Source organism: Megalobrama amblycephala, linkage group LG4 (assembly GCF_018812025.1).
Source record: "Megalobrama amblycephala isolate DHTTF-2021 linkage group LG4, ASM1881202v1, whole genome shotgun sequence".
NCBI classification, from domain to species: Eukaryota; Metazoa; Chordata; class Actinopteri; order Cypriniformes; family Xenocyprididae; genus Megalobrama; species Megalobrama amblycephala.
This window is the reverse complement of record NC_063047.1, coordinates 25035341-25050585: the sequence shown is the minus strand read 5'-3', so window position 1 is coordinate 25050585 and position 15245 is coordinate 25035341. Positions and strand designations below refer to the sequence as shown.

The window sequence follows — 15245 nt, the reverse complement described above, 5'->3', positions numbered from 1 at the left end:
AAAAGCCAGAGTGGATGTTAAGTAGCTGGCACATTTTAAATAGCAGCAACATTCAAGCTTGCCATTAGCTCTATTACACTGTTTTTGCAGCAGCAATATTTACAATACTGGTGGAGAATGCAGCAGTAGGTGTTATTGAATCTCATTTCTAACTTCAAAAGCACAGGCCTGGTGTTCTTGTAATATGTTTATGTACAGATACTGTGTAGTGGATTTATCTGTTTTCCAAGGTTACTTTTTATTTTTGTGCAAAAAAAAAAAAAGTGGTTTTATGTAATAAAAAAAAAAAAAAAAAAAAATCAATACTTTTTTCAATTAATTTGGATGACTTAAAACATTGCTTCATTGTTTGATTATCACAAGTGTTAGGCCATTCTATTATTTTATACATGAACAAGAAGTCTTGAAATATGATATTAAAGGGTTAGTTCACCCAAAAATGAAAATTCTCTCATCATTTACTCACCCTCATGCCGTTCAAAACCCATAAGACTTTTGTTCATCTTCGAAACACAAATGAAGATTTTTTAATGAAATCTGAGAGATTTTTGTCCCTTCATTGACAGCTACGCAACTACCACTTTGATGCTTCAAAAAGTTCATAAAGAGAATTGAGCCGTTAAGTTTAAATTTTCTGATGTGACTTGATCGCTTTATATGATGAACTGATTAAATTTAGGCTTTTATTCACATATAAACAAAGATCAGTGAACATAAACAGAAGCTCATCTGTACTCGCTTGACGCACGAGAACGCAAAGCTCAAATGTGCGCGTAACGCAATGAACCTCATTGGTTCTTACGGAAGCTTAAACGTACTGCATAACACAAGAATGAACCTCATTGGTTCTCGCACGTCAAGCAACATGCTTGAGTTTCCATTAACCATAACTGATCTGTGTGTTGATGAATGGTTACACAGTATGTGAATAAAAGCATAAAGTAGATATGTTAATCATATAAAGCAAACGTGTCTCTTCAGAAATTTTGGACACCACTCAATTTAAATGGATTAGTTTTATGATCTCTTTACTAACTTTTTGGTTGGTCACAGTGGTAGTTGCATAGCTGTCAATTGGAGGGACAGAAATCTCTCAATTTCATTAAAAATATCTTCATTTGTGTTTCAAAGATGAACGAAAGTCTTACAGGTTTGGAATGACATGAGGGTGAGTAAATGATGACAGAAGTTTTATTTTTGGGTGAACCTAGTAGAATAAAATATGAAAAGTCACAAATATGAGGCAAAAGTCCCTGACTCAAAAAAACATACCATAACATCTTATTTTATCCTATTTAACTCTTAGGCGAAAATGGGCTACTAATTTCTTGTAGTTTGTATGTTATCATACTGTACACCCTTTTAAACAAAGCTTGCACTTCTATCCCTTTTAAGGTGTGTGTGTGTGTGTATAATAATTTGTTTTTGATGGGGTGCCTCCAAGCGGCTGGTGCCCCGGGGCCTCGCAGGACCATAATTCGTCCTTGGGGCCACTGTGTCTGTAGGTGGTTAGAGTTTACTCCTCACAGAAGTTAATGCTTGCTTCAGAACATTTTCCAGAGATGAGTTACACTGAGGACATACAGTGAAAGTAATACCTGAGAAAAATGTGACAAAATAGGATGAAGAGGGTGAGCTAAGGAAAAGGCAGACTGGAAAAAATATGTCCAGACATAGAATAGCCAGTGGTTACAGAAAAATTGTTTTATTGTATTGGGACTTTGAGAGAAATGCCTACACCTGCTGGCGGCGATTAGATGCTCTGCTTAAGGATAGTTGCTGTGCTATGAAAGTGATTCAATGATGTCAACCCTTCCCTTTCTCTCAATACTTCTAACACACAACTCGTTTTTACATTCCACAGCACTGCTTCTCCATTGTTTTTCAATGTAAACATGCACTAGACAGACCTTGACCACTCCGCTTGCCTCTTTTGCAGTATCTCGCAGATGACAAGTTCAAACTCTAAAAATGTATGCCTCTAAACATTGCGGGGGTTTTTTTCTACTTCCCATCATATTTTTAAACTCAAGAACGCTTTCATGTGAAAGGCCCCATAGTCATTAGTTACCCATCTACGAGCTCCTTCGATAACCAAAACATCAGGTCATGTTCTATACAAAAGTTATGTGATATAATATTTTTAAAGTTACAGTAAATATTAAAGGTTACAGCATTTCAAGCACAGGCATTCAAACCATTTATTTGTATAATTTTGGTCTTGTAGTTGTGGTGGCTCAAATTCTGGGCATACTGTGGCAAACAAATCATAGAAAAAATTATAATCCTTCCTGTTATCTAAAGCATTGGTCACTCTGTGGGTTTGAATCTCTCATTGGACCATTATGTGGCACCCCTAAGAGTTTCTTGTTCCCATCATCTCTTCACCATCGAACTGAGCCCTAAAATACATGCACAGCGCCACATGCTTCACCTGAAACAAAGAGCTGTAAAACATTCTAAGCCCCGACAACCTGAAAGCTTGTTAGATACTTAGCGGGAGTGTTTTCTTCTCTGCCCCCCTGCTGTTCCACATGGAGAGACAAGTATGAGTCAACTTCAACAAAAGGAGGCTAAAATGTTCTGTACCTGTTGGATTCCTGTTGTTTTCAGGTCTGACAGCACGCTGAAACCTTCCCCATGAAAGCTTATTCACAAACTACAGCACCTGTAGGGATGCTGAGGCAAACTTTATTTTATTTATTTATTTATTTATTTTCTCCAATACCCGAAACAGACTCTCCAGAAACACTCGACAATCTGTATCTTGTGGAAAATCTGAAGCTATAAATAAAAAAAATAAAAAAGTCAATAGTGTTAGCGGTGCAAAAGAATACAGTATCCCTTGTAGGGATCCAGATCCTTCCAGCACTACTAGTTTAACTCCTATCTCTTTAAGATCAGATTTGATTAAATGGAGGTTTTAACCCTCTCTCAGACAAACAAATTAATCGTCACCACGACGACAAAGCCCGGTGACATTTAGCGAGCCGCCATCAAACTTAACAATCAATCCAGGCTTTAACTTTTCCCTGACTCAATTAAACCCACTGAGCCTCAATTAAATTTCCTCAGCTTCACACAAACAATCCCTCTGAGGGGATGGATTGAGCATCTGGGTCGTTTTTATAGGGAGAGGCCCGCTGAAATACATTTTCTACATCTTTCTGGGGTTTTGAGTTTGTACTTTAATGGGCAAAATGGGAAGATTTTTATTTAGATTTTATTTTTAACATTCAATGTGTACACAGCTGAAATAAACCCCAGTCAGGGTAGACAGCATAGTTATTTTAAATGAAAGAAAGCAAGACTGAAGTTTTTTGGCTTTAGTATGAATGTGTTATCTATAAGCTAGTGTGCTCCAGAACAATGATAAAATTCACATTTAGAAGATATAAGTGTTCAAAACGTATATACGGATCAATATGGATCAACGATTTTGATAACATCACACTGCACTTCTTCTGCACCACAGCTTCTCATTAGATTTTCTGTCCAATTAAATGCTCTCTAGGATCTAAAGCGCCCCGTCCCCTACATTATAAACAGACGCTGAAGCTACATGGCTAAAATTGGTCATTTGCTCACACATTTACTATTTTCTACATGGTAAATGACACAAAGTGCACTATAAAGCGGATAGAGAATGATTCAGACAGTGTAAATATGCTTTCCACTGGGGTAGCCCAATTCTGTGGGGGAAAACCGCAGACTTAGCAACACTGACTCTGGAGGAACTGTGGTATAAACAAAACGCTATTGGCTATTTTAAAAAAATGGGAGGAGCTGTTTGAAATGTCTTCTTGTTTCAGTGGAAATTATGTCAACACAATAAATAATGCTGTACGTTTCAAAGGCACTTCAGAAATAGTTCACCAAAAATGAAAATTCTTTTATCATATACTAGCTTTCTTTCTTACAGTGGTGGTCAGAATTATTGGCACCCCTGGTAAATATGATCAAAGATGACTGTAAAAATAAATCTGCATTGTTTATCCTTTTGATCTTTAATTAATAAAATTAGCAAAGATCTAACCTTTCATTGAAAGAAAAGAATTGAAAGTGGGGGTGAAATAACATTACGAAATACATGTTTTTCTTCAAAACACGTTAGCCACAATTATTGGCACCCCTAGAATATTTATGAGTAAAATATCTCTGAAGTATATTCCCATTCATATTTACATTTTTTTAGCACACCAGGGTGATCATAAACATGAAACTGTCCAGCCATGACTTCCTGTTCCACAGGAGTACAAACATGAGGAAACACAAAGGCCAAATTCCCTTAATCATTCATCACAATGAGTAAAACCAAAGAACATAGTTATGATGTGCAGCAAAAGATTGTTGAGCTTCACAAAATAGAAAGTGGCTGTAAGAAAATAGCTAAAGCATTGAAAATCCCCATTTCCACCATCAGGGCAATAATTAAGAAGTTCCAATCAACTAAAGATGTTAAAAATCTGCCTGGAAGAAGACGTATGTCTAAATCGTCCTAAGAAGGAAAGTTTGAGTGGCCGAAGACTCTCCAAGGATCACAGCTGAAGAATTGCAGAGATTAGTTGAGTCTTGAATCTCAGAAAGCCTAAAAAAATGATCAAACAGCACCTACATCACCACAAGTTGCCCGGGAGGGATTCAAGAAAAATCCTCTGCTTTCATCCAGAATCAATCTCCAGCATATTCAGTTGTCAGACAAGACTTGAGCTTCAAATGGGACCGACTTCTATGGTCAGATGAAACTAAAAAAAGAGCTTTTTGGCAGCAAACCCACCAGATGGGTTTGGTGCACACATGGATAAAAAATACCCCATGCCCACGGTTAAATATACTGCTGGATCTTTAATGTTGTGGGCCTATTTTTCTGCTGGAGGTCCTGGACATCTTGTTCAGATCCATGGCTTCATGGATTCTATGAAATACCACCAGATAAAAAAAAAAAATCGAACCCTGGCTGCTTCTGCTAGAAATCCAATAATGGGCCGTGGTTGGAGCTTCCATCAGGACAATGATCCAAAACAAACATCAAAACCAACACAAAAACTCCAAAACAAAACAGACATTTCTCAACTATTTTATATTCCAAAGAAAAATGTCATACATATATATATATATTCTCCAAATAATCACAGTTCTGTCATCATTAACTCACCCCATGTTATGTGTTAAAGCAACATAAAACAGTGAAGATCCTGTTCTATTATTCAGAAGCGAGGAAGATCAATCAGTGAAGGTGGACTTATACATCAGGTATTTATTCAATATTTACCTTTGAGCTTCTCACTGCAACCACAGTGAGGTGCACTTTTTCCCGGTATGATCCCACACCACCCACTGTATTAAGAACACCGTAGCAGCATCAATGCGGCATATATCAGACCTTTTACAGAGGTGTCTGTTCATGAATGTAATTAGCCTTATTGCTGCAGATCTATTGATATTTCTGCATTTTAAAATCAACACAACATTACAAAGGGGAGGAGAGAAGTTGGGAGAGATATTACAACTAAACCCTGGCTTTAAACATCAATCTCAGTGATTAAAGGATTGAGCATAATTTGTGCCACTTGTCTCAGTTGATCACATCAGATACGTCTCGCCAGGAGCCATGATTGCCGGAGAGATTTATTCCAGGCATATGGTTGGCTGTCAGGGTGCACTGGCCAAGTTGCTCATGGACACAATGTGGTATCTGGACACGACTCTCTGAGGATGGGGACATTTAGATCTCCCTCCAACCCCCATCCATCTCAAACTCTAATCTCTCGGCGACCTCCGCTTCTCTCCATCTGTGTTTGTGACTCCGAGACAGCTTGCAACCAGCTTTTGGGAGGTGTGTATGTGTGTTTATGTGTGTGTGTATGTGACATGTTGTTTTCTCCTCAAAGCTATGATAAATGTTCCACTCTGTTCTCTCACCATGGAGCAGATGTACCTCTGGGGAGATCGCACAACAAACACACACACACACACACACAAACATATACACACAGTCTGGCTCAGTCAGCCAGCTAAACTCTTGGCTTGGCTGCTTGGCTATGGTATCTTGTCACCCCTCTGTTGACATGGCAGCCTTAGTGGTGTCAAAAGCCCAAAGCTGTGCCCAGCTAGATGAGCTATTCAACTGAAGAATCATTCGCACACAAACACACACATTCATAGTATCTATTAAACTCCTTCCAATACTCAAGACAGACTTAATCAGGGAAACGTTCCTCCTTCACATAGAAATTTCCTCTCTGCTGAGACTGGTGATGTGTGAAAAGCATTAAAGATCCAAATAAAAGAGATCACGACGTTTATAAAAAGATAATCTAAAAAGTCCTTGGGTGCCATTGCAGTTGTCAGGGTGGCTGTACTCTAAATGCACATGGATGAGGAGACGTGAGCAAACGGGGAAACAGGGAGGGAAGGAAAGCAAATGAGATCGTTAAACGCATCGAGGGAGCAATAGATCTCTGCGCATTTTAGCCGAGCGGCCAGAACGGCACAAACAAGCCCTGCGCCGCTGCGATAAGAGAAACGGCACCAAAAAGGGCAACGCTGCATCTCTGCAGCCAGTCAATGGTGGGAAAACAAAGATGGATGAGACTAAACAAGCACATTAGGGCGTTGTGGATATGTAAGAAACCTTACTATTCAATTTCTACATCACAAAAATTACTTTTTTTTTAAAGGTATTCAGTCCCAAGACATTGTGTTGGTGTATATTTGTCTATGTGCAGTCCTTGAGAAAATGTGTGAGGCATGAAGACGTGATGTTAAACAGGATTTCTTCCTGAGTGAGCAGCCAAGTTGGTCTGGCTAAGTGTCTCCCGTGGCGGTAAATTGCTGTGTAGACAAGAGTAAAACCCCTCAGCCTCTTCACTACGCTCAGGGGAACTGAACTAAAAGTATCCTCCGAACTGGCCTGTACAGCTGGTTTATCTTCAAAGTCTGCTTTATGAAATACTATTTATGGCTAAGCATGCTAATTCTAGCCCACTGTTTTTATCATTTGTTTGTTTTTGCAAAATAAAGAAAGCTTATAATAAATAAACGAGACTACTACGCAAAGTCAAACTAAGCTACGGTTCTGCTTTGTACAGTTGTTCAGAAAAGAACAGAATGTAAATCGTGTAAATCAATTGTATTGGTCTTAATTGTAGATATTGGTCTAAAATTTCATAACTATATAACAACTCATTCATTGTGACTGTAAATCTGTTTCAGGCAGGCCAACTCCTACCAACACAAGGGGAAGTTTATACTTGCTGTCCTACCAGGTGCTTTGTAGAAGCCATTCTCTTCTCTGTAGGGCAACAGATAGACTTCTCCCTCCTTCCAGATGAGGGATTGTTCGTGCCCTTCGGAGAACACACCCTTCCAGCCATCTGGATCTGAACACAGAGTACACAAAACAAAGTCTAAGATCCCTGGTGAAAATGCTTCCATTTCCCATTCTTTTATTCTATACAAAAATGTTTTTACAAATTGAATAATCAGCATAAATTGTAAAATTAAAATTTCTGTACATTTCAAAATGTTTAAGTGTGGTTTGTCTCTCTTTTGCTTTAAAGGGATAGTTCACCCAAAAACAATTTACTCACCCTCAAGACTTCCTAGATGTATATCATCTTCTTTCAGCCAAACACAATCAGAGTTATATTAAAAATATCCTGGCTCTTCCAAGCTTTATAATGGAAGTGAATGGTGCTATTTTTTTGAAGCCCAAAAAAGCGCATCCATCCATCATAAAGTAATCCATACGACTCCAGGGGGATAATAAAGGCTTTCTGAAGTGAACTGATGCATTTTTGTAAGAAAAATATCCATCATTACAACTTCATAAACTGTAATCACTAAGCTTCCATTAACGGCCATCCAAGCATTCCTGAGAGAGTCAAGTTCTGGCGAAGGACGTAGGTGTAGTGTGCTTAGGTGAGAGTAGACTCCTCTCATGGTTCAAACAAATAAGGCTGGGAAACAAACTCAAGCTCCTCTGACCTTTCTCTTTAAAAATTCTCGTTTTAGACTTCTAATTCATGACCGGCATTTTGTTTTGCTCTATTTTCTGTTCGTCAATACGTCTTGCGTCAGGTTAGAGGTAACCCTTCAACCAAAACTAGATTCGCATCCGGCTGTTACCGGAAGCCAGTTATTTCGTTTATCAAGTTATATACAGTACAGTCCAAAATTTTGGAACCACTAAGATTTTTAATGTTTTTAAAAGAAGTTTCGTCTGCTCACCAAGGATGCATTAAATCAATCAAAAGTGGCAGTAAAGACATTTATAATGTTACAAAAGATTAGATTTCAGATAAACACTGTTCTTTTGAACTTTCTATTCATCAAATAATCCTGAAAAAAAATATTGTACACAAATATTTTGTACAATTGTACACATTAAATGTTTCTTGAGCAGCAGATCAGCATATTAGAATGATTTCTGAAGGATCATGTGACACTGAAGACTGGAGTAATGATGCTGAAAATTCAGCTTTGCCATCACAGGAATAAATTACTTTGTGAAATATATTCAAATAGAAAACAGTTATTTTAAATTGTAATAATATTTCACAATATTACTGTTTTTTTACTGTATTTTTAATTAAATAAATGTAGCATTGGTGAGCAGACGAAACTTCTTTTAAAAACATTAAAAATCTTAGTGGTTCCAAACTTTTGGATTGTACTGTATATACATATGGATATTTTTCTTACAAAAACGCATGGCTTCACTTCAGAAAGCATTCATTAACCCACTGGAGCCGTATGGATTACTTTTATGATGGATGGATGGATGTGCTTTTTCATTTTTTAAATATCCCTTTAATGGAAGCAGCACTTGTTGATGTAAAGCCTGATATTCTCCAAAATGATTTTAGATGATCCAAAGAGTGTCTTGTGCTTCAATGGAAGCAAGACCATGTGAAAGACATAGTCGTGCATATAGTCACATGATTAATGTCAGATATTTGATCACTCAATTTGAATGATGAAATACTTGCGGAAATCTGAAATAGTCCTAATCAATCTGACATCACAAATTTTTCTTTGATTTGAAATATTGAAAATCTCAAAACTTTGTTAAAATGGGATTTAAAATACATTTTTAATGTGGTCCCAGTTCTTTTGAACCCTACTATATATTCTCTTAAGGATATTTAAAACACATGTTAATTACATAAAAAGCAGTGAACACCGATATTCAGTATGTAAATCATGTAAAACCAGTGTAGTTGATAAATTACCTTCTAGGAAGTCTGACGTAATATTAAAAGCCATGTACTGATTGGAGGATGAACAGGCGACGGAGTGTCCAAAGCAAAAACATTTCTTACAGCCATCTGGGTTATCCAGTTGGAGGTTGAAAGAGCCTGGTTTACACCTATAATACACACAAAGACACATAAAGCAGACATAAAGTACTGGTATAGAGTGTTTAGTTTTTCTCATATTTATCAAAATAATTTATGTGAAGTTCTGGAAAATGTGGTTCTTATTTATTGAGTTATGTGCAGAGAGGAGTGGAAATGAGCATTTCTCCATTGATTTATGGTAAATGGAGGTATTTGTGTATGATGTGGACATGCTAGGAGGCCTATTAAGCAAACAAAATAAAAGGTATTATAACCAAGGCAAAATACTACCCAATTTATATAAATGACTGGTTTCTGGAGTATTTGGCAATCAAAAAAAAAAAATTGATTTGTGTCACAGATCTTCTCTTTGCTAAATATAATAATATTAAAGGCAGGGTAGGTAAAAAATGTATAAAAAAACTTTTTTTCAAAATTTGTTTAAACTTTATTTATATATCAATACATAATTAAAATGTTAGTACTCTGAAAAAGAAAGTATAAAAATCGAGTGTCTGTAGACCTCTCACGACTGTTTTAAAGACAGCTCATTATTTCCATTCACTCCACCCCCTCCCTTCTGGGCTCCTTCCAAAGCCACGCCCCCAAAACGCATGAACGTGCGACTCCGACCACTGAGCTGGAAGACGCATTATTTACCTGAGACGAGCGGAGAGGAAGGAGCACAGTTCATGTAGTGACATCATGTCAGAATCACATGTAATAAAAATAACTTTATAATTATGAAGATAAACAAACAAGATGTATTTTAGTACTCACTATCAAGCTAGCATATTGATATTGGTAAAGTTTAAAATATGTATTTTTTGATACGCTAACGAGCTAGTTATCTATAAGGCAAAGCTAAAAACAGGTTGCATGATACACGTTTTTCCATTACCATCATTTACACTGTGATGAAGATGAATTTTGTGTAAGATTCATAACATATACGTTGTTCTACAGATAAACAGAGTAACATACACTCAAATATCAACTCACAACTGCATTGCAGACACAAAATAATAACACACACATACAACAAAGTGTGTACGACACACACAGATACAAGATAAAGACATCAGTAAACATAGGTAGAGAATATAAAAACAAAACAAAGGCGAAAAAAAAAGTGCAGGTAAACTTACAGGTGAACATGGTAAAAGAGTAAAAGAGTAAATATAGTTCTAAGAAAAGTTCCTAGATGCGGAGTAACGTTAGGCCTACTATCTGTTAAACATGTATTTAGATATCTAAAGCAAAATTATGCACAATTCAACACTATAGCTATCATCTTGAGCTAGGCCTATAGATTATTTATCGTCTCTACTACGGCTCGCTAGGTAATGTTAAGTTAGCTATATTACGCAGCTACGTGTGCTAATGACACATGCTTCATGAAAAAATAAACAAAAAAATATGTATGATCAAAATACAAAAAGAAAGATTTACCTGTCCAGCAGAAATAAAGCCATCAAGGAGTCACTTTTCAGCCCCTTGAGTTCCCTCAGTTCTCGCCATCGCCGGAAAGCCACGCCGATATTAACTCGCGTTTTATTTCTTTGTTTATCCAAAGACTTTTTGTTCATTGCCTTTTCTTGTACTGTTACTGTCTTTCTTTTTTTGCCTGGTTTGCCTTCACTAACTGCATAGGCCGGTACTGTGAATTTTGCTTGCCGTTTCTCTGCCATTGTTTTGGTATTCCTAGGATCCATGCCTCTTGAATTCCCCAAATCAAACGTGCGTGCGCAAGTGGGCAGGTCATGTGTGGCAAAAGGGTGGTTGCCATGGTTGCGAGAGAGTGACAGTCGCCTAAGCCAATCCTATGTTTCGTCCCGGATGGAAATAATGAGCTGTGTTTAATACAGATTAAACGGTCTAGAGTCACTCGATTTTTATACTCTTTTTATCAGAGTTCTTACATTTTAATTATGCATGGATATATATAGAAAGTTTAAACAAATTTGGAACAAAATTTTTTACCTACCCTGCCTTTAATGTCTCTTACTCTTATTGTGCACATGCAAATGGTGAAATGAATGCCAAATGTTGCAGATGAGAAATAAAGAGAGAAGAGATGGTATGCAAGGGTGAGGAATAGAAGGTCACCTGTTGCAGGAATATCCCTCTACATTCGTCTTGCAATAGCAGCGCCCATCTTCAGCTGAACACACTCCAACACTGCCCCTGTCATCACACTCGCACAACCTGTTTGAACACACAGATGAATGAGCCACCACTGATGTGCCAGTAGTGTGCAGGTCAGTTGGCTGACGGCCTCAGGTCAGAGCTGTTCTGTCGGGTGTAAACTTTTTTCTTTTCTTTAATTTTTTTTTCTCACCTTGATCTGTTACATGGCCTGAAACCACAGTTTTACTTGGCTTGCCATTACCCATAATTCTCCTACCTGACAAGTAACCTCCCTCCTCTCTTTCTCTCTCTTTTCATATCTTTTCTTTCACATTTCGCTCCAGTGAACCAACTAATTTGCACCCAAAAACATTGACCCACATGGGCCACATGAAAGTGCAGTGGGGTATAAAATTTTTGATGTTTGCCTTTCTCCTGTGTTTTCTTTTGCATTACACTATTATTTGCGTCATTGAGTGTGCATATGCAATGTGCAAATCTCCTCAGGTGGATATAATCTGTATGCAGCTCAATATTGAAATCTTTCTTTCTTGCTTTCTTTATTTTTCTTTGTCTTTCTTTCTTTCTTTCTTTCTTTCTTGCTTATAATAATTACTATATTTAACAAAAATGTTTGAATTAAACAACACACACTGCCGTTCAAAATTTTAGGCTCAGTAAGATTTTTTTCTCAAAGAAATTAAAACTTTTATTCAGCAAGGATGCAAATCAGCATATTGGAATGATATCTAAAGCATCATGTGACACTGAAGACTTGAGTAATGATGCTTAAGAGCAATATATATATATATAGTGTATACATACATATAAACACAAGTACCTTGGCATTACAAAGTTTATATTTATTTATCTTTATGTGAATATGGTATCATAGTTCAATTTTGGTCACACTTTAGATTAGATTAGATTCTCTCTATTAACTAACTATTAATTATGTCTTTTGTCTCAATAAACTCTTAACTACAGCTTATTAATAGGTATTGGGTATGAGAGTTGTAGGATATGGTCATGCAGAATAAGGCATTAATATTTGAAGATTTCAGATGCAAAAGCCTCTAAGTGCTGTAAAATCTGAAATTTTCTGAAATAATCAGAAATTTTCTTATGAAATGAGCATTTTTATCAAGCTCCTATGTTTAGGTTCAGTAATTTCACTTTAATGGCAATTAATAGGTCCTTTTCATTGCCATTAAAGTGAAATAACTAAACCTACACATACAAGCTTGATAAAAATGCTAATTTTATAAGAAAATTTCAAATGGCACTTAGAGGCTTTTGCATCTGAAGTCTTCATTTGCTAATACAAAGTACTAATAAACAGCCAATATCCTATTAATATGCATGCTATAAGCAACTAGTTAATAGTGAGAACTGGACCCTAAATTAAAGTGTTACCACACTTTTTCAGACACAGTCTTTCCTTTTGTGGAAGCCATGTTTTCCTGCGTCTGCTGATTGTATATCTTGTCAAGGTTGTTCTCCATTTTTGAATCTTTCATTGTGTACAGTTACTGTGTACTGTGTGCAGTTAAGTTGTAGTCTTTTATCCCTAAAAAGGTTTCTAAAAGAGGATATAATTATGTTTCATTTGTGGTGTAATTTGAATTAATCAAATTAGTTTTACATTTTTGTTCTTTTCCAGAGATTAGTGTGATGGAGTTAGTATTTTATAATTAACGTATATTGGCTGAATTCTGCTCTGCGTTGAGCTATATAAGGGTTTCCAATGTATTAGTTAGACATTTTAGCAGAATTCTGCATCCAAGAATCGAATGTTTTTTTTATTTGACAAATTCGTGGTAAAGATATTCTCGCTCTCATTACCTGCATCCACCAGGGCCGAGAGAATGGAAGCCGGACTTGCAAATGTCACACTTCACACCAGTCACATCTGGCCAGCACACACACACTCCCTCTGCATCACACTGCAAACTCATAGAGCCTGGAGAGAGACAGAAAGAGAGAAGATGGGTTTTGACAGATTTTTATAGCCTTGGGTCTTTTAATGAGTACATGGATAGTTTCAGTTGCATTAAAGAATAATTTCCTTGTCTAAAAAAAAATCATCCAATAAAGGTTAATAAATGCTAATTTTAACATATCTTATACACACATTCTGCCACCTGAAGCAAAATCAGATATTTCAGATACAAGATGAACACGATTAGCGTGTAATTAAACAGTGACAAATATTTCTAAAAGTACTCCTTTTTTTTCCTCAGCATTATGGGAATTTTTTTTCTTTTTTTTTTTTCCATATTTATCACATGTAGTCTTCACATGTACATTAAAAGACAAAGAAAATCCCTGTTTGAATTTATGTGTACGAATTTATGTGTACAAATTTATGTGTTTTTGTGACTTATTTTTTCCACTGTAGTTACTTCAGAGCTGTATATTTGTGTATGTATATATGTACATTTGCATGAGTGTATGAGATAGAGAGCATTTAAGTCAGAATACATGAGTTAATATAAGATACTAGTGAAAGTGTGCATGAGTGTGACTGGTACACAATTGCTTTGTTGTCAAGTGTGTGTGCACGTAACTTACCCATTGCATTACAGTTGCAGTCATGGCAGGGCTGCTGCGGGAATGATCTAAAGAAGTTCTCTCTGCATCGCTCACAGTGAGGGCCAGCTGTGTTTTCCCTGCAGCCAACACAGCGCCCCCCACTTCCTGTGCTGCGGTACTGCTCAGCATCAAACACGCATTCATCAGCAAGACCACTGCAGTTACACTCTGAGAAGTAAGAAAAAGAAGTGGAGGAACAGATATGGATGAAACAGAGGAAAAACAGGCAAAACAAAAAGATAAAACTGGTTAAAAATAGCAGTGGACATTCATTTAAACCAGCTTGTTCAGTTTCAATAGGCCTTAGATCACACACACACAACCTAATAAGCTCCCCTGCCACAGGCCCCTTCTTCTCAACACATCACCCAACCAGAAAGCACAAAGTCAGCTTTTTATGCACCCGCCACCTAGGGGGGTATTGTGGGACATTACTCGCTTTATTACAGTTCCGTCAGTCTATTGACTCTGCAATAACAATCACATTATCACTCTCTAATGGGACACAGTTTCTTGAGCTGCCACTGAAGAAAGGATTATATACCGTTACACAAGAAGAGACGTACAACAGATAGGAAATGCTTAAAAGGAAATGTATAATTTAATTTTTTTTTTGACATTAAAATGACCAATACCATGCAAAATGTTCAATTTTAAATCAATTTGTATTTCAAATAAAAGCTTTTTTTTTTTTTTTTTTTTTTACTTTCTATTAATCGAAGATTCCAGAAAAAATAATTAATTATTACAGTCAAATCAAAATTTAATCAAATTTCATTCATTATTACAGTTTATTCACTATAGTTTAAAAAAAATGGAAATAAAATATGACACGATCTAATTAATCTAATTATGTCAGATCACACTTAAGCAAAACATGGTCAGGTCAAAGTGTCTGAATAATTTTTGGTCCCAATTTTTTATCAATTTTACTGGTAGTCCACTGTATGAAGAATTTTGGGGTATAATATGTCAGTTTACTTTATTTTGCAATCCTCACTTACATAAAAGAACGTCTCGGTTACAAAGGTAACCCTCGTTCCCTGAAGGAGGGAACGGAGACGTACGTCGGATAGACCGACGAATAGGAATCTCGCTAGAGAGGCCAATCTACTTCGAGTGTAACTAAAACGAGCCAATGCACATTGGCATGCAATCATATGCATCAGCTGCTCG

At 36.7% G+C, this 15245-nt stretch overlaps 1 protein-coding gene across 3 annotated transcripts in view; it reads right to left on the bottom strand.

The window, feature by feature from the left end:
• lamc3 (laminin, gamma 3) overlaps positions 1-15245 on the bottom strand; it is a 142722-nt gene that overhangs the window by 29837 nt on the left and 97640 nt on the right. For all 3 annotated transcript variants that reach the window (XM_048188515.1, XM_048188514.1, XM_048188516.1), the window contains 5 exons: positions 14049-14237; positions 13320-13437; positions 11454-11552; positions 9237-9373; positions 7266-7382 (listed from right to left, as the gene is read on the bottom strand). In XM_048188515.1, the coding sequence (XP_048044472.1) occupies positions 7266-7382; positions 9237-9373; positions 11454-11552; positions 13320-13437; positions 14049-14237 (660 nt within the window). The remainder of the gene's footprint in view (positions 1-7265; positions 7383-9236; positions 9374-11453; positions 11553-13319; positions 13438-14048; positions 14238-15245) is intronic.